The sequence below is a fragment of the Leptopilina boulardi genome, unplaced genomic scaffold, assembly GCF_019393585.1.
Source record: "Leptopilina boulardi isolate dan_hultmark-lab unplaced genomic scaffold, ZJU_Lbou_2.1 LbouV2_214, whole genome shotgun sequence".
Taxonomy (NCBI): Eukaryota; Metazoa; Arthropoda; class Insecta; order Hymenoptera; family Figitidae; genus Leptopilina; species Leptopilina boulardi.
This window is the reverse complement of record NW_026137768.1, coordinates 435,173-455,027: the sequence shown is the minus strand read 5'-3', so window position 1 is coordinate 455,027 and position 19,855 is coordinate 435,173. Positions and strand designations below refer to the sequence as shown.

At 31.2% G+C, this 19,855-nt stretch overlaps 2 protein-coding genes across 7 annotated transcripts in view; one reads left to right on the top strand and one right to left on the bottom strand.

The window, feature by feature from the left end:
• The window catches only part of LOC127279132 (uncharacterized), a 326,137-nt gene that overhangs the window by 69,477 nt on the left and 236,805 nt on the right, over positions 1 to 19,855 (bottom strand). For 5 of the 6 annotated variants that reach the window (XM_051301296.1, XM_051301297.1, XM_051301294.1 and 2 more), the window contains exon 9: positions 19,449 to 19,604. In XM_051301296.1, the coding sequence (XP_051157253.1) occupies positions 19,449 to 19,604 (156 nt within the window). Of the gene's footprint in view, positions 1 to 11,810; positions 11,956 to 19,448; positions 19,605 to 19,855 lie in introns of those variants that run through there. The other variant, XM_051301298.1, reaches the window with a different exon arrangement.
• Positions 13,350 to 15,349, top strand: LOC127279136 (uncharacterized). The gene is made up of 7 exons (XM_051301306.1): positions 13,350 to 13,488; positions 13,598 to 13,717; positions 13,942 to 14,028; positions 14,295 to 14,369; positions 14,455 to 14,684; positions 14,879 to 15,047; positions 15,123 to 15,349. The coding sequence occupies exons 1-7, from the start codon at positions 13,389 to 13,391 to the stop codon at positions 15,266 to 15,268; spliced, it is 927 nt and encodes a 308-aa protein (XP_051157263.1). The 5' UTR covers positions 13,350 to 13,388; the 3' UTR covers positions 15,269 to 15,349.

The window sequence follows — 19,855 nt, the reverse complement described above, 5'->3', positions numbered from 1 at the left end:
CATGGAATTATCTATATACTTTATGGAACCTTCTAGAAACCTCATAAAACTTTTTAGGGTTTATTCATGAAACCATATAGAGTCTTTATGAAACTTTCTTAAAACTTAACTGAACTTTCTAGAAACATTCTAGAATTTTCAAGAAACTTAATGAAACTTTTTAGAGTTTTCATAAAACTTTCTAGAAACTTAATGAAACTTCGTAGAAACTTCATGAAGCCTTCTAGAATTTTTGTGGAATTTTCTAGAAACGTCGTGGAATTAAAAAAAAATTTAATGAAACTTTTTAATGCCTTCATGGAACTTCATAGAAACTTAATGAAACCTTCTAGAATCTTTACAGAACTTTCTAGACAATTCATGGAACTTTTCATTCATGAAACCTTGTAGAGTCTTTATGAAACTTTCTAGAACGTTTTATGAAGCCTTTTAGAAATTTCATAAAACCTTCTACAATGTGCATGGAACTTTATAGTAACTTCATGAAAACTTCTAAAATATTCACGGAAATTTCTAGAAACTTCATGGAACTTTCTGTTCATAGAACTTTTCAGAGTTTTCATGAAACTTCCTAAAAACTTCATGGAACTTTTCAGAAACTTCATAAAACCTTTAAGAATTTTTTCAAATGACAATACGTTCAAATAAGAATTCAAACAAATAAAAATTCGGTGAAATGGAAATTCTGTCTTACAAACATTCGTCTAAATAAATATTCTGTTTAATAGAAATTCGAGTTAATAAAAATTCGGACAAATGCAAATTCGATCAAATAGAAATTCTTTAAATAAAATTTCGACTAAATAAAAGTTCTGCAATGCTAAAAATTGATTAAATTAAAATTCTGCTAAATTATAATTATAAGAAATAAAACATACGCTAAAAGTAAATTCTTCCTATTAAAATTCTACCTAATAAAAATTCATTTAAATGAATATTCTGTTTAATGAACATTCAAAAAGATGAAAATTCTGACACATAAAAAATCGATGAAATGGAAATTCTGTTAAATGAATATTTGGTTAAGTAATAATTTTATAATGTGAAAAAACGATGAAATAGAAATTCTGTGAAATAATAATGATAAAATAATACTTTAAAAGAAAAAGTGTTTTCCTATTCTCCTATAGAACGTATACTTAAACTTTCCATGTGTCGATAAAAAAGATCGTTCCTAAATTTCAAATTATCCTCTGAACGTGCTTTCATGATAAACACTCAGAAAACAGAACGTGGATAAATAGAAAAAAAAGAATGTGTCTCACTTTAACGCGACGATGAAAGGGAGAAAAGAATCAGGTTCAAGATCGAGAATTTAAGCAGCATTCGATTTGACAAAGTAAAGTCGTTAATTCTTCGGAAGTCGGAGTAGCGTTTGACAATAATCTACGCAAATGAAATTTTACATTTTTTACGCCAGCTTCCCACAGACCTCCAAAATGCGGCGCAGACGGAGGCATGAAGTGACACGTGATTCCGTCTGAGGCCATGTGAGAAGCAATCGTCGGATCTTTCATAATGAGCTTAAATGTATGTGACAATTCGCGATGAGCACCGCGAAAATTTGTGCCATTGTCACTATAAATATCTGTTGACAAACCCCGACGTGAGGTAAAGCGTCTCAAAGCTGCGAGAAAAGCAGCTGACGTATAATCGTCAACAAGCTCCAAATGTATGGCTTTAACAGAAAAACAAACAAAAACAGCGATCCAAGCTTTATGTGACTTGGCTCCGCGACCCGAACTAGAGCGGACCAAAAATGGACCCGCGTAATCAATTCCGGTATGAGAGAAAGGACGAGAAGGAGATATTCTAGCACTAGGTAAATCTCCCATAAGTTGGTTTTCAACACGCGCCTTGTCTCTCACGCAAGTGACACATTTCCTGATAATTCCTTTAATGAGATTTCGCGCACCAATAATCCAATATTGAGTGCGAGCCATATAAAGAGTCAACTGAACTCCTCCGTGTAATAAATTTTTGTGCAATTGTGTCAAAATTAAAAAGGAAATCGGATGATTAGGTAGAATAGCTGGTGGGTTTTGGTAAGTCAATAACTTGGACTGGCGTAGTCGTCCGCCCAATCTAAGGATACCATTGTCATCGAGAAAGGGTGAGAACTTTTGTATGCGAGAACTTGAAGGAATTGGTTTTCCTTCCTTAAGACACTGAATTTCGTGAGCAAAAGAATTTTCTTGAATGTATTTAACCCAAAATAAAGCGGCATTGTTGATTTCGGTAGCCGTCACTTGATTCGAAAACAAAATTTGGCGTTTAAAGGCTTGAATAGCTCGTAAAATGTGAGCAGTCACACGCAATAAATGTGCCCAAGATGAATAGTGAGACATCAGTTGTGATTGCCAATCAGGTTCGAGGTTATTGTTGATCAGATGAGAAACTATACGAGACTCTTCGGTAGTTTCCAGACCACAATTTCGTCGAGGCCATGTCTCCGGTGAATCTCGCAGCCAAGTGGGACCCTCTTACCAAAGGGAAAAGGTTGACAAATTCTCCGCTGAGAGGCCACGTGAGGCACAATCCGCGGGATTTTGCTTGGAAGGAAACATGATTCCACGTAGCTGCAGGCAACTCCGTTAAAATACGTGACACACGATTTGCAACGAAAGTAGTCCAGGAAGTTGGTTGCTTCTGAAGCCAACTGGGAACAATTGTAGAGTCTGTCCAGCAAAAAACTTGAGAATTCATTAAACCGAGAGAATCAATAACAAAATGAATTAATTTAGACAAAAGGCTTGCGGCACATAATTCGAGTCGTGGGATGCTGAAAGATTTGACAAGGCCGACAATGAAGATCGAAATTGATCCCAATCTTTAAGCAAGTCCAAGGAAAGAGAATCGTCCCAGTCTAGCTTTCGAAGCCAGAGTTTTTGCAAAAGAATTTTTGCAATAATTGTCACAGGCGAAATCCAACCCATTGGGTCGAATATTTTGGCCGTAGCCGAGAGTATTGATCTTTTTGTTGCAGGTTCTTCAGAAATTTCACAAGTTTTGAAGTGAAATGCATCATCTGACAGTTTCCAAAAAATTCCGAGGACTTTGAAACCTGAAGAATCGTCAATAGGGATCTCAATTGCTAAACCATGATCAGCAGAATCCAATCCGTCTAGTAAATCAGGAGAATTACTAAACCATTTCCGTAATGGGAATCCCCCAGCATTTGTCATATTAATGACTTGATCTCCCACCTTGAGTGTGGAGGTTTTATCCGATCCTCCAAGAAAAACGTCATCAACGTAGGTTTGCTCCAAAAGCACGGAAACAGCGAAAGGAAAATTGTCCTTTTCGTCATGTGCCAACTGTCTCATTACGCGAATGGCAAGATATGGCGAAGACGCCATTCCGTAGGTAACAGTATTTAATTCAAACACCTGGATCGGACCCTCAGGAGCTTCTCACCACAAAATACATTGATAATTTCGATGGGCAAGATCGATGAGAATCTGGCGAAACATATTAGCAATATCAGCACACAACACGAATTCAAATTGACGCCATCGTAAAATGATGGAGAAAATATCTGTTTGTAATTTTGGACCGATGTGTAAAATGTCATTAATCGAGATTTTGTTGGACGTTGGACTCGAAGCATTAAATACGACTCTAACTTTCGTTGTTTGGCTACTTTCGCGAACGACAGGGTGGTGCGGAATAAAGACACGAGATGTATCAGTCCCATCTCTTGATACTTTCCTAGAAAATCACGATAATTTTCAGCAAGCAGAGGATCACGAGTAAATCTTTTTTCTATTCTACACAACGAATTGAGAGCTATGTTATAAGAGTCACCTAATTTCGAGGGGGAATCATCAAAAGGTAATTGAACTACATATTTTCCATTTAAGTCTCTCGAATGTGTCTCCTTAAAATGATGCTCACATTCAATTTCTTTTTTTGTCATTAAGTTCACTGCTGGTATCCCTTCTAATTCCCAAAATTGACGCAGGCTTTCTTCAACTCGGGTTTCCATGGAAAAGTGGACATTAATGTGATAACTTTGAAGAGGAGATCCTTGTAGTGGTCCTGATAAGATCCAACCAAATATAGTTGACTGAGCAACGAGATCTCCACGTGGTCCAGGACAAATCTCAGGTTTGAGCACCTGAGCGTACAGATCGGCTCCAATCAGCAAATCGATCCGGTCACTTTTCCATGGATTTGGATCGGCAAGTTCGAGACTTCGAAGATTTTCAGGAATTTCTAAAAGGGTAAATTCCGCTGGAACATATGCAGTGATTTTTGGAAGTACGAATGCTTGAGTTTGGAGCGTGGTTGAACAAGGTTTAGTCGTTTTAATAGTGATAGGAACGGAATGAAGGATTTTATTCGTACAACTTCCTCCCAAACCGGACACTGTAACATTCGTATTTTTGCGTGGAAGACGTAATAATTGAGCAATTGATTCGGACAAAAACGTAGCTTCTGACCCTTGGTCAAGAAGAGCGCGGACAGGAACGCGGCGGCCATCACTCGAGCGGTTGCCAACAGAACAGCAGTGCGGTATTTTTTAGACGAGTTCAAATGCGATGAAATCGCCACATCATCAGACACTTGATTTGATTCTGAAACGCTATGATCAGTTTTTAATTCGCGACTTTGTGACAAATTTTTATTATCGCGATGCAATAAAGAATGATGAGGCTTTTTACAAATATTACAAAATTTTCGGCTCTGACAGAAATTGCGATTATGCTTACCTAAACAGTTGAAGCATCGTGAATTAGCCTTTAAATATTCAAAACGTTCATCAATTGTTTTTTCTTTAAATACAGAACAAGCATAGAGGTTATGTTCTCCGTTACACATTGGACATACAAACTTTGTTGAGTTTTGATGCGTGTGTACCTTCTTGAGTACCGACTGCGAATGATTTGAATTTTTACTTTCAGGACGCTTTTTAATATCTACGGTAGCTTCTAAAGCGCTAATTCAAGAATCAAGAAATTTAACAAATTAATCGAGAGAGGGAGGATCTGTCTCTTCACTAATTGACAATTCCCACTGATCACGAGAAATTTTATCTAACTTGTTTATTAACATAAAAACTAACAAATCATTCCCCTCATCGATAGGACGTTTTAGACTTTTTAAAGCAAATGTCGCAGTAATAACAACGTTATGCATAGTTTTTAAATTATTCAACCAATCTGATGTGACAGGTGGCAATTCAACAATCTTTTTTAAATATTCATATATTAAAACTTTAGAATTACTATAACGAGTTTCGAGATTTTCCCAAATATTCTGAAAATTGCCATCTGTCCCTGGTTGATTTTGAGCAACTATTAATGCCTCACCTTTAAGAGATGATTTGAGATAATGAAGACGCTCTGCATCCGACAAGCGATCGTAGTCAATTACAAGAGATTTAAACAGATCTCTAAAGGTGAGCCACTCACAATACGAACCTGAGAAAGTGGGTATAGTAATGCGAGGAAGTTTTACAGATGATGATGCTCTTCGTGGCGTTGCATCTGGATCTGGTGGTTGAGGACGGTCTTGTACCAGCATGGGCGGTGGCTCTGGAAGACTGCTAAGTATGTGGTCTATGGCCTCCTCATACAAGTCCTCAATCTGATTAAACTCATCAGAATTAAAAATTGCACTTGTTGGCTCTCCTCCTTCGGCTTGATCAGGAGGATTTGCAAGTAAATCGGCATGATTTTGTCGACACCTCAGCCAGAAATCTTGTAAATTTGTTAGGCGTCCTAACAACAGTTGTCGAGGTGGATTTTCGTAATTTAAAACACAATTAACAATCTTTTTGATAGAGTTAAATAGAGTTTCTTGGTCACTTAACACTCGTTCATAACTAGTCGTGGCCATGTTTGTTACAGAAAAAATGGCCGACCACGCTACGTAAAATATAGTGAAAAATGTTTCATGAAAAAAGGTTTTCGATACTGAGAAAAAAGGTAAAATAGCACCAAAATATTGCGGAAAAAACACAATAAAGTCTTAAAAAAAAGTACTTTTTGACTATTCAAGTCACTTGAGAAAATAAAAAATGCAATATATAAAGGAAAAATCCCTTAAGCGTCACTTAACACAAAGCACTGATTTCACTTTCTTTCTTCCTTTTTGGGAATCCGGCTCGAAGGACAATGTTATGAATTTAAGCGGTTTAACATAAAAGACTTGTGAAAAAAGGAAAATAAGATAGTTAAAGTAAAATTAACACTGAATTTATTAATTTATTTGAGATAAAACAGGTAAAGCGATTTTTACAGAGTGGTTGTAAATGATGCGTACGAAAGACAATCAGAATATATATTATGCTCAGATACCTCTGCATACGACGCACACAAGTTGTCCCTCTGTGAACAAACTAAGGAATCATCCTTGATTTAAAAAAAACCGCGAAATAAAATTTAAAATAAAAGTAAATGAAATGCCATGAAATCGTAAACAACAATCAATGTTTCTTTTGCATCTGTCAGAATTTCAGTAACTGGCTATTGATTAGGATTTTAAAGAGGGTGAAATGAACTCAACGTATTAAGAAAATTTGTTTCATGGAAAGTGGTAGCAGTCTATAAACAATTTGCTTATTCAACAAGTAAATGCATATTTTGGGTACCATCAATGGTTTTTTGCTTCTATCAGAATTTTATTAACTAGCGATTGATAAGGAAATTAAACAGGGTACAATAAATATAGCCAGAAGATTAATAGAATTTTTATTACTGAAAATTGTAGCAGTCTATAAACAATTTGCTTATTCAACAAATAAATACATACTTTGGGTACCACCATTGTCTCATTTGCTTCTATCAGAGTTTTACGAACTATCAATTAATTAATGAAATATACAAAGTAAAATGAATATGGTCTGAAGATTATTAGAACTTTTGTTACTGAAAGTAGTAGCCGAATCTAACAATTTATATAAGTCAACCATTAAATGCAAACTTTGAGTACCATCAATGTTTCTTTTGCTTTTATCTGAATTTTAGTATCAAGCGATTGTTAATGTAATTAACAACTATTAATTACGGAACTTAACAGGTAAAATGAATATGGTCAGATGATTATTAGAACTTTTGTTACTAAAAGTAGTGGCCGAATCTAACAATTTATATAAGTCAACCCTTAAATGCATACTTTAAGTACCATCAATGTTTCTTTTGATTTTAACTAAATTTTAGTAACTTTTGATTGATTAGGGCATTAGTCAGGGTAAAATGATTATAGTCAGAAGATTATTAGAATTTTTGTAACTGAAAGTAGTAGACGAATATAAACAATTTACATAAGTCAACCATTAAATGCATACTTTGAGTACCATCAATGGCACTTTTGCTTCTATCTGAATTTTAGTAACTCGCGCTTAATTAGGGAATTAAACAGGTAAAATGAATGTGGTCAGAAGATTATTAGAACTTTTGTTACTGAAAGTAGTAGCCGAACATAAACAATTTATATAAGTCAACCATTAAATGCATACTTTAAGTACCATATATTTTTATTTTTATTCTATCAGAATTTTTGTTACCATCGGTTGTTAATGTAATTAACAGGATGTAATGAGTAAGAATATAAGTTGTTCAGAAAATTTGCTTTATGGAAAATGGTAGCAGTCTACAAACAATTTGCATTATTCAATAAGTAAATGCATACTTTTGGTACCATCAATTTTTCTTTTGCTTCTTTTAGTATTTTAGTAACTGTCTAATGATTAATGAATTAAACCTGGTGAAATAAATATGGTCAGAAGATTATTAGAATTTTTGTTACTGGAAGTTGCAGCAGTCTATAAACAATTTGCTTATTCAACAAGTAAATGCATACTTTGGGTACCATTAATGTTTTTTTTGATTTTATCAGAATACAGATGTGACTAATTGTCACTGGTCAAGTGCAGTAAAGCCAAGATCAATCTCCAAGGAAAAATCTTCTTTCTCCCTATTTACTTTATTAACCCTAGAGAGGGAAACCCTTATAAATGCACATTTTGAAGATCTTTTTTACAAAAGAGTAGTAAAGTTTATTGAATTGAAATAAAACATACTTTAAAGTGTTTAATATAAGCTATGTAAAAAATTTTTTAAATAAAAATAGTGAAAAATGGCGGCGTTACAGGCGTTTAAAGTTAGATCTTTGGTTTTTTCGCCATGCAGTCTGCAGGTCTCAAATCTCCACCAAAATTAAGAAATGAAATTTTTACCTTTAAACTACACAAATACGCTTTGCATGACGAAGAGAAAATTAATTTTTTTTTAAATTCGGGTCTATTTAAAAAAAACATTTCTTTTAAACAATCTACCAAAAAAATTGTTAAAATTTTTTTTAAAAAAGTAGCTCGTCATGTAAAAGCCAGTAAGTTAAAGAAGATTTCTTGTTAGTTTCATGAAAATAGGTGAAATATTTTCTGAGCTGCATTGCACGGCACGCGAACACGTTTTAGTTGTGTTTTAACTATTGCCTTGAAGACGTTATGTATTGGAAAATATCTATTGCACTAAAACCAAGATTTACTATCACTTTCTCATGTAAAATTAACATGAAATTCGTTTAGAATTTCTTCGATTTTCGGGCAAATTATTTTTTCCTGTCATGGATATTTACAACTAACTTTATAAAAGCGTTAGAAGTCAATTTCTCTAAAACTGTGCATACAAGTAATCCATCGAAAAAAATTGACCCCTATTTTTTAGTTTTTCCCCAAAAAACAGTTTTAAAAATAGTAAAAACCTGTATAAGTTTTATACTTAAAACGTTATAGCTAAAAATAAAAAAGGAGTGTTTACAACTATCTGGAGCCTACCTATCTCAGCAAACGATTTTGGAATTATGTTAAAACAACTTTCTTAAAATTGTGCACCCAGTTGGCAAAAAACCATGTTCGTTCTAAAAACGTTTTAAGGACATATTGTTTGATAAAATTGTGCTCAAAATATGAGTTTGGTATATAAAATTGAAATTTACTTATAAAATGTTTATAACTTATAATCAAAACATACATTGTACATATGAAAGATGTACAAAGCAACGTATGTTTTGAGGGCATTATCGATTAACAGATTTTTATGTCCGCAAGTGTAACACATACTTTATGGACATATTGATTGATAAAATGGTACTCAAAATATGCGTTTGGTATATAAAGTTGAAATTTACTTATGAAATGTTTATATAACTTATAATCAAAACATACGTTATACATATGAAAGATGTACAAATAGAACGTATGATTTGAGGACATTATCGATTAACAGATTTTTATGTCCTCAAATGTAACACATACTTTATGGACATATTGATTGATAAAATGGTGCTCTAAATATGCGTTGGTAAATAAAATTAAAATTTACTTGTTAAATGTTTATATAACTTATACTCAAAACATGCGTTGTATATATGAAAGACGTATAAGTGCAACGTTTGATTTGAGGACATTATCTATTCTCAAATTTTTATATTCGCAAATGTAACGCATACTTTAAGGACATATTGATTCTTAAAATTGTACTTAAATCATGCGTTGTACATATGAAAGACGTCTAAGTGCAACGCATACTTTAAGGACATATTGATTCTTAAAATTGTACTTAAATCATGCGTTGTACATATGAAAGACGTCTAAGTGCAACGCATGATTTGAGGACATTATCTATTTACAAATTTATGTCTTTTAATGTAACGCATACTTTGAGGACAGATGGTTTCTTAAAATTGTACTCAAATCATGCGGTGGTTTTATATTTTGGTACTTAAATCATGCGTTGCGTATATAATTTGGTTCTCAAAACATGCATTGTACATATAAAAGACGTACATGTACAACGCATGATTTGAGAACATTGCGATATACACAATTTTTGTGTCCTCAAAATATGCTTTGCATACTTTATTGTCGATTTAAACTTATTAATTTTGAGTGTATATCAATTATTTTTTAATGCTTTTGCTATTTAGGGCATCAGGAACCTATATATACACGAAAAAACATGGGTCCCCAAATCATGCTTTGTACATATATATATATATATATATATATATATATATATATATATATATATATATATATATATATATATATATATATATATATTGTTCTTTTTTATTTATTCTTTTTAGTACCATTTGTTTAAATGTTAAATGAGTAATTAATAAAATGACTTGAATTTTATTTTATCTTTATGAAAATTTACAAAATTAATTTAAAGCAACTAGCATTTAACATAATCATTAATAATATAACTATATAATATTAAGGGGACTTTCTGGTTTAGAATTTCAAAAAAATCGATTTTTTTTTTTGCTTAAAAATGTTCCATAGTATCATAGAATTACTGTCCCAAAACGTTTTTTAAAAAATATGTACAAAAACAAAAGTTATAACAATATTTATGACGGTATGTATTTCAACAACAATCTACAGTTATCTTATTTACATATTTGGTGTTCCTCTTTTATTGATATTAGCTTGAAACATGTTACTCGAGGGTTTTTGGGGTCGCTGATTACGAATTTGATGTCAGTTTTTGAAAATACAAAATGGCGGATCCAATATGGCGGACGAAAAAATAAAAATTCAATCGGATTTGCTTAAAACTTGTTACTCGGGGGTTTTTGGGGTAGCTGATTACGAATTTGATGTCAGTTTTTGAAAATACAAAATGGCGGATCTAATATGGCGGACAAAGATTAAGAAATTAATTAAATTTAGTTGAAAATGATTACTTGTGGCCTTTTGAGATTGCTAGTTATGAATATAGGCACAAAACATTAACGTTCTAGGAACGTTTTAATTAATTAAAAAAGTTAATTTTTTATTTTGTAGTCCGCCATATTGGATCCGCCATTTTGAATTTTTAAAAACTGACATCAAATTCATAATCAGCGACCACAAAAACCCCCGAGTAACAAGTTTTAAGCAAATTCGGTTCAATTTTTATTTTTTTTGTCCGCCATATTAGATCCGCCATTTTGTATTTTCAAAAACTGACATCAAATTCGTAATCAGCGACCCCAAAAACCCCCGAGTAACAAGTTTTAAGCAAATTCGGTTGATTTTTTATTTTTTCGTCCGCCATATTGGATCCGCCATTTTGAATTTTCCAAAACGGACATCAAATTCGTAATCAGCGACCCTAAAAACAGCGGGATACGAAGTTCTGTTGTAATAAAAAGTTGTTTGATATTCATGACTCAATGAGCTATGTTATGAAAACTTTGAACGCGTTTTTCTCGAAAACTCATTTTTCAAACTGGTACAGAGCTTTTCTCGAAATCTACAGAACCGATTTTGAAATCCCAAAAATTTTTCGATTCTTTATTTAAAAAACTGGGGCCTAAACCTCTAAAAACTCATATTTCTACCCCCTGTGTTTTTATATGGAGGTAAATTGACCCAAAAACACGGCGTTTTTGCGAGTTTTTGAGAAAAATGTACATAAAAAATAAAAAAACCTTTAAAAAAATCGTTTTTGAGGTTTAGGCCCCAGAATAAATCCTTATGAAGAGATTCCCGTTTGGAACTTGAATTTATGTATTACAGGTTGCCCGGAAACTAACGTACCAAAAAAAAGGTATCTTTTTGAAGTATGAAATTGAACTAAATACACTCAAACATATTTTTTAAATTTTCTCTACGCAATGTGCTACAATGTCCAAAAATAGTTTTCCTTCCTTCCTTTTTTGTCAATTCTAAACCAGAAAGTCCCCTTAATAATATAATTAATTATATAAAATAAATACCTTCCGTGCTCGTCCTGGGTCTATAATCTTTCATAGTTTTTGTTATTTCCTCTTTGATTTTTTTCATTTCTCGATACTTTTTAGTTCTCATTCGCGTCTGTTCCCTGATGGTTTCTAATTTTCTTTTGCTCATTTTAGGTTTGTTTTAAAATAATTAAATTGAAATTTTTAATTAAAAAATATTATGACAAATTGATCTTGTCATTACTTTTTCCTTGGACCGATTTGTGATTTCTGATTAAAGAAATACATAGATCACTATTTATTGCAAAAGAAATTCTTGAAAATGAATTTAAATTGGAAAATTTTATTTCAGGTTGTGTCTGTTATTGATATTTTTTTACAGTTATAAATAACAAGTTCATAGTGAACAGTTGTCAAATGTTTAATAGTCATTTCTATTTGGTTAATATTGAAAGTTCATGTTTCCGGTAAAATAAATAAAAAGTGTGTCAGTTTTATCGATTTGTTAAAAAGTTTTAAGTTTTCATTTGCAATTTTTAACTAATAATTAGATAAGGTAAGTTCATTTAGCCTCTTTTCTGTAAATTCTAATGATATGTATGCAACATAATATTACTTGTCAAGCATTTTTATTTGAAATATTTTTAAGATAACTCTTTCTTTAATAAAAATTTAGAATTCTAAAAAACATATTTTTATTTTCACTATTAATAAATTTATCTTTTTGTTTTAATCTTTTTAGATATACAATTAAATAATTATGTCAATATCAAAAGATGAAAAGAAAAAGTTGATGGAATATCATATATTCGAATTCGTTAATACTGATAACGATGACAAAAAAATCAAGGAAATTGAATTTACTCCAAAAAGTTGGATCTCTTTTGATAAAGATGAAATGGAGCTTTACGTTAAATTTATGCCTCCGCCTTACAATACAAAAACTCGAAAATTTTTGAGGCAATTAATTCAGTCGAAAGCAGAAGCACCAGATGAATGGCCTAAATATCAAATTCGTTTACGAGGACACGCTGGTAAATATTTTTTAGATTAATTTCATAATAGTAAATAATTAATGAAAAAATATTTCAATTATATCAAAAAATAAAGTTATAATAATAAAAAATATATTAAAGCCATAAAAATTAACTTAATATTAAATAAACGTTAATTTCTTCCCAGAAAACTACCAAGAGGCTTTAAAAGCAGTAAAAAAACTTCAAACAGAAGAATATGCTTATTCTACAGCGGATAAATATACTCCTCAGGAGAAGGCAGAGGAAATTAAGAGTCAAATTCGTCAGGAAAAGCGTAAATTGCCCGAAGAAAAAATCGAAATTTTATCTGTTCCAACTATGGATCAGCAAATTGATGATTCGGACCAAATTACGGCTGCTGGTCTCTCAAAAGATCATATTTAAAATATACTTATTTTTCTTATTGGAATTTTTAATAATTTACATGAAATTTAATATTGTTTACAGCCGCACCTTTTGACGCATTTGCAGCACCTAACGAAGAATTTGAAATAGTCAATTTCAATGAAAACATCTTTACTGAAAAAGCTGTTTATCCTGGTGCTATTTTTAATTTACTTATTTGATTTAATTTCTTATTTATAAAGAAATATATTTCGATAAATTAAATAATTATTAATAATTAAAAAATTTATACATTTAGATCCATTCACTAATAACATTCTTATGAGCGACGAAGAAGAATTTGAAATGAGAAATAATAGTCCTCAACACCAAATTCATAGTCGAAAACGAATTCGCAAAGAAAAAGTTTCACAATCTTCAAGTAAAAACATTAAATTTTTTTCGTTACAATAAAATCATAAAATATAAGAATTTTTCACAATTTACATATATAATTTTATAATTATTTATCTTTAATTAATTTTTTACAGTCCAGTCTTCTAATACTTTTCGAGCACTTGAAAGTGATGAACATCAAATCGGAATTGATTTAGAGAATAAAAAACCGATTGCAATGAAAGAAACTGCCCTCGAAAAAATTTCTAAACCAAGTATATACTAATTTTTATTTCAGTATTAAATAAAATACCATTTTATTTTAATTTAATTAAAAAAATATTTCCGTTCAATTTGAACTGAAAAAATTATAATTTAGTTCTTAGTTTATATTTATTATTTATATTTTATTATAATTTATTTCATTTGTTTATGTTTATATTTTTATACTTTAAAATAGTAAGATATAATTGTTAAAAAAATTTTATTATTGTTTTAGATATTCGACATATTGAACATTTAAAAAGCGATAAAAGAATTAACATTAGAGCACGAGAGCCAGCGAAAACTAGAAAATATAACTGTGGTAAGACCTATAATTTATGAATAAAAACAGCAAAATAATTTATAGAAATAGAAAAAAATTAACATCAAAAAATAATACCTGAAGAATAATAATTTTCATTTTTAAAATAAATAGCTCATAAATTGGCAATGAAATATCAAATTGAATTCGTTTAATCATATTTAGGCAAATCAAATAATTAAGGTTGATAACACCAAATTAGGTAAATTTAATTTTCTATTATACATAATGTAACGGAACTATAGATATATTGAACACATTTTCAGATTTAATGCAGACATATTTACCTTCAACATCGCGTACAACAGAATTTTCAGATGATTCAATAGAAGCAAAGATTGGTAAATATAAATATAATGTGTATTATTAAGATATAATAAAATTAATATTTTTCTAAAATTCTGTTTGTAAATGGATTTTCCTTAGATCGCATAATAAATGGAATGTCTAGTCTGAATGTGTATGTGAAAGAAATCAGGAAAGAGCAGCGGATTCAGGGGAATAAAATAGATTATTTACATCAGCAATTATGCATACCAACTCCTGAAACGTACCAATTTAATGAAAAAATTAACTTGGAACTGCCATTAACAGATTTGGAAAAGTTCAAAGACTTCGAACTTAAATTGCAAGAAGCTGATTTTAGGCAGAAATTCGTAAGTACTGTTTTTATCTAAATGTAAGTAAAAATAAACTTATAAATAATTAATAGAAATAAAGAATTTCTTACTGAAAATAATAGTTTAAATTTACAATTATTATTTGTAAGATTTTTAATGGCAATATTTTATAATACAGAAAAATTAATAACATATTCTATGAATAATAACAACCAAAAATTATGTTCTAGTCATCAGTCTTAAAGATCAATTTTGACCCGAAGCTTAATGTTAGGAAAAGCGTTACTAACATATTAAGAAAGGTTTTGTCAAAAAGCGTTGCACTTCAATTTGTGACGTCAAAGCAAACTGAGGGAAAACAACTGTTCAAAGATACTGAGCTATTCTCTCTTCTTCTTTGTACGAAAAATTGTAATATATAATATAAAATTTTCTTTGTATTGAAAATAATTTTTTAATTGTTTATCTTTTTAGCTGTTATTTCTTCTACCCACAAGGAAGGAAAAGAAAATAAAGATGCAGTGACCGAGAAATCTTTATTAAAAGAATTAAGCTCTGTTCTCCCAAATGCAAAAGACTGGGATGGAGGACGTAGTAGTCCCAAAAAAAAGATATTTTAAAAAATAAAAATGCAAAAGGAGAAATTGCAGGCGAAAGAGAAGACGGAGAAAACGAAGAAGACGAAGAATGTTAAATAATAATCACATCTTTTGCATAATTTAAAAATTTATTATTAAACAATGAATATATTTTCAATTAAATTTAAATATTGTTTGGTTTAATTAAATTTGTTATTGAAAATAAATGATTGTTTCTAAACATGTTGCAATTATTGTATTTATATCTGGAAAGTTATCGTTATAACTGATAACTTAATTTAGGAAAATTTTTTATAGTATTCTTTCTTTTATTAATAACATCAATTCCAATTTAATTTTAATTATAATTATATGCTTTTTAATATGAAATATAGAGCACTATACATAATATAATGCATTAAGTAGATTAAAAAACTTAAAAATATATGTGAAATAATTAAAATCGCCAATTTGCTTTTAACAATTAAATACAAAAAATTTTTAATAATATAACCTGAAATTATTAATCGCAAAAACGGATTTTGAAAAATCTGGATACAAGAATCTTACTTAAATTTCTACACGGGAATATCACGTATTTAAACTTCTCGAATTCCTCATTCCTTCAAATACGTGAATTCTCGTTTTCCGTATTTCAACCTCACTACTTCTAATACGGAATTGCGCCACTGCTAATAATTCTTTTTTTACAGGGTAGCAACTTTCGGGAGAATGGAGCGTCTCCAATAGGAACCTAATAGCACATTCGGTTATGTTGCTCTGAGAGCGCCCTTACTCGGAGCAAGAGCAATTGGCAACTTTGCCACAGAGTGCTTTGCTTCAGAACGAAGCAATGTGTGACGTCATTAGCAGTGATCTGCCAACGATCTGCTCCATGGCAGAAAGGCAAATGACGTAATAAAATAAATTCTTTTTCAGAGCACTCTGCTTGCGAGCGACTGGAGTACTCCAAAGCAGATTTTTCAATTTAGCGCGAAGTAAAATTTTTTTAAAAATTTTATTTTTTGAAAAAATTATTAGGAACTAAATAAAAAAGCGCATATAAAAAATTGTCAATGAAAAATAATAATTATTATTATTATTATGAAAGACGTAATAATTTTAATTTTTCGAGAATTTCGAGTTTTATTAAAAAAATTATTGACTAATAATAATAATTAAATTTTTATATTAATTTTATTGATTTAATTTAATTTATTTAAAATTAATACACAATAATAATTAATTAATTAGTTACTAATGTTAGTAATTAATAAAAAATTAATAACCTATTTACTTTTAGCTTATTCCAAAATGTTTCCTTTTTGACAGTAAAATAATTTCTTATAATATTAAAAAGATATAATTTGAAGAACTTTCCTTTTATCATAAAAGAAAATCCTCTTAAATATAAATATTAAAAGGAAAATTCGTTTACGATGAAAGGATTCGTTTAAAATTAAATAGATTGTCCTCTCAGTGTATATACATTTAAAAAAAATTTTTTTTCTCTTTTTCTGATAATAGTAAAATTGAACAGCTTGAGTAATAAAAGTGAAAAATAAATTTTCAGAACATATGTAACCAAAGGTTGTAGAGAGTAGAAATAAGTCTGATTTGAGAAAAAAATTTATTGTTTTATGGAGCTTTGAGTCTTTTAAATCGGTAAACAGGAAAAGGTTTTATTGGGAGGCCTGTTCTATCCTTTTTTCTATAAGAAATTCATTCATAACTTCAAAAAATTCATTATCACTATCATCACTAGAACTTTCTAAAAGTTCAAAAGCTAAAGTCAAAGTTTCTGCTTCAATTTCCATTTTAAAATTCAAAATATGACATGCGCAGTAAGATATTTAAAAAATTATTGCTGTCGCTCCGTCGAAAAAGATGGAGCAAGATTTCTTGCTCTAGATTGACTCCGGGGTGGATTTATGTTACAAACCGAATACGTTTTTTGCCCTGTCGTGGAGCAGGATTTGTATCTCGAATACGCAAAATGCTCTGTGACGTAGCGGAGCGTGTTACACGAACACGTGTTCTGCCTGCTCTCGGAGCGGTGTTGTCAAGTCGAATACGCTACACGATATGCTCCGGGGCAGAGTTGCCAACCCGAACACATGGTTCTGAGTTGGAGCACTCTTGGAGCAGTTTAGAGCACATAACCGAATGTGCTATAAGAGCATTCGTAAACGTATACGTATGACGTCACCAATGCTAAACTACATGGGAACCAACGCGACGTGTACGCAATGCTTGTTCCTAGGTTCATCTTCCTGGTATCAGCCAGACTAGGGTTGTAACGTAGCCAGTGGGAGTGCTCCTGTCACAGATTCCTTCAAAGCTACTTATATTCTTTAGGTGGAAGCAAAACGAGGACAATTACACAGCCCCACAAAAAAAAAAGTGTCGTGCGCGGCAGACCAGACTAGTCATTTCCCATGTATTTTGACGCGCTGAACACGAATCCGAAGTCCGTTTTGCTCCATCACGTCAGGATTTTTTTCTAACCTCCAAAAACCTGTCGGATTTTGAGAGGTAGGCTATTTTTTAAAAAAATTGATGGATTTACTTCAAAATTGGTATCTAGGGGTTTTTTGGGTCGCTGATGACGAATTTGAAGTTAGATTTTCAAAATTCAAAATGGCGGCTCCAATATGGCGGACGAATTTTGTAAAAAGTGATGGATTTACTTCAAACTTGGTATCTAGGGGTTTTTTGGGTCGCTGATTACGAATCTAAAGTTAGATTTTCAAAATTTAAAATGGCGGCTCCAATATGGCGGACGATATCGACCCTTCAAAGGTGATAATTCCGCCCTTACACACGAAACTAGGAGCAATTAAACAGTTTGTCAAAGCCTTAGATAAAAAAGGAAACTGTTTCAAATACCTGGAACAAAAGTTTCCAGAAATCTCTGATGCGAAACTAAAAGAAGGGGTTTTCGACGGACCACGTATTCGCAAATTGTTAAAAGATGAGCAATTTATCACCAAGATGAATAAAAAGGAGAAAGCCGCATAACTTAGTTTTAAAGCAGTTGTCGAAAATTTTCTGGGTAATCACAAGAGTGAAAATTGGGAGCAAATAGTTAGTGATATGATTAAAAACTTTGGTAAGTTAGGATGCTTAATGAGCATAAAGTTGCATTACTTAGACTCGCATCGGGATTAATTCCCTGAAAATTTGGGAGATTACAGTGAAGAACAAGTACCTGGAGGCACCAATTTAAAAAGAAAACCATTACACAAATCCTTTGAGGACAAAAGAGTGCGCTACCATAAAAAGACGTGAATACCTTACTTATGTATATAAGAATTTTCATTTCTAGTTTTGAAAATCTAACTTCAGATTCGTAATCAGCGACCCAAAAAACCCCTAGGTACCAAGTTTGAAGTAAATCCATCAACTTTTACAAAATTCGTCCGCCATATTGGAGCCGCCATTTTGAATTTTGAAAATCTAACTTCAAATTCGTCATCAGCGACCCAAAAAACCCCTAGATACCAATTTTGAAGTAAATCCATCAATTTTTTAAAAAAATAGCCTACCTCTCAAAATCCGACAGGTTTTTGGAGGTTAGAAAAAAATCCTGACGTGATGGAGCAAAACGGACTTCGGATTCGTGTTCAGCGCGTCAAAATACATGGGAAATGACTAGTCTGGTCTGCCGCGCACGACACTTTTTTTTTTTGTGGGGCTGTGTTATTACTATAATTGTAATTTTTGGACAATTTTAATGTTTTTTTATCACATCGTTGGAAGAGCTTCCTGACATGTATAGTCTGAGAGGGGTTCTTATTATTTAAGAATGTCAGAAAAACGAATGAGTTGATTTTTGAAAGAGTTATATTAAATTAAACTTTAATTAGTAATTAATCAATGTGTATATTAATTAATTTTACTTTAACATAATGCTTCCCCAAATCAACTAAGAAGTAAATGCTGACTAATTTTGCAGTATTTATCATTTTTTTTATCATATTGCAACAATTAAATGCAATATTTTGCTTCAAGTCAATCTTGAGCGAAACTTCATAAAATTCGCTGAGAGTTTGCTTGTGATAATCCGCCAGTGAGATATCGGGTAAAATTTAATCTATAATCTTTAAAATTAAATTCAGATCAAAGGTAATAAATTAATTAAAATTCTTTAAAATAACCTCATCATAATTAAAATCAATCAAAAAAATTAATGAAAACACCCGTTACTTTCTCAATTCACCTGAAAATGGTTGTGCGATCACTCCAATTTCTACTTATGATACAGTTTTCGCCACTACATGAACGCCCACCGGAGTTTGTGCAAGACTGTCCGAGTAATGACATTTCACCATTTTTTTCCATCGAAACTTCTGCTGGCATGTCATGACAGTTACACCTAAATAAAAAATAAATTTAAAAACAATATATTACATTTATTTAAGATCTCTCAAATATATTTTGGGATGTACGCTGAGGACGTGGCTTAAAATATGGTTGAGCGGCATTCTATTTTATACCGTTTCACCTTCAAGAGACAATCATTGGCAGAGCGTTTTTTAAGTTAATTTTTCTATATAAAAAAGAAATAATTTATATAATGCTACACACTATTTCGAAAGAGAATTTAACGACCTTGCGATTGGTTTT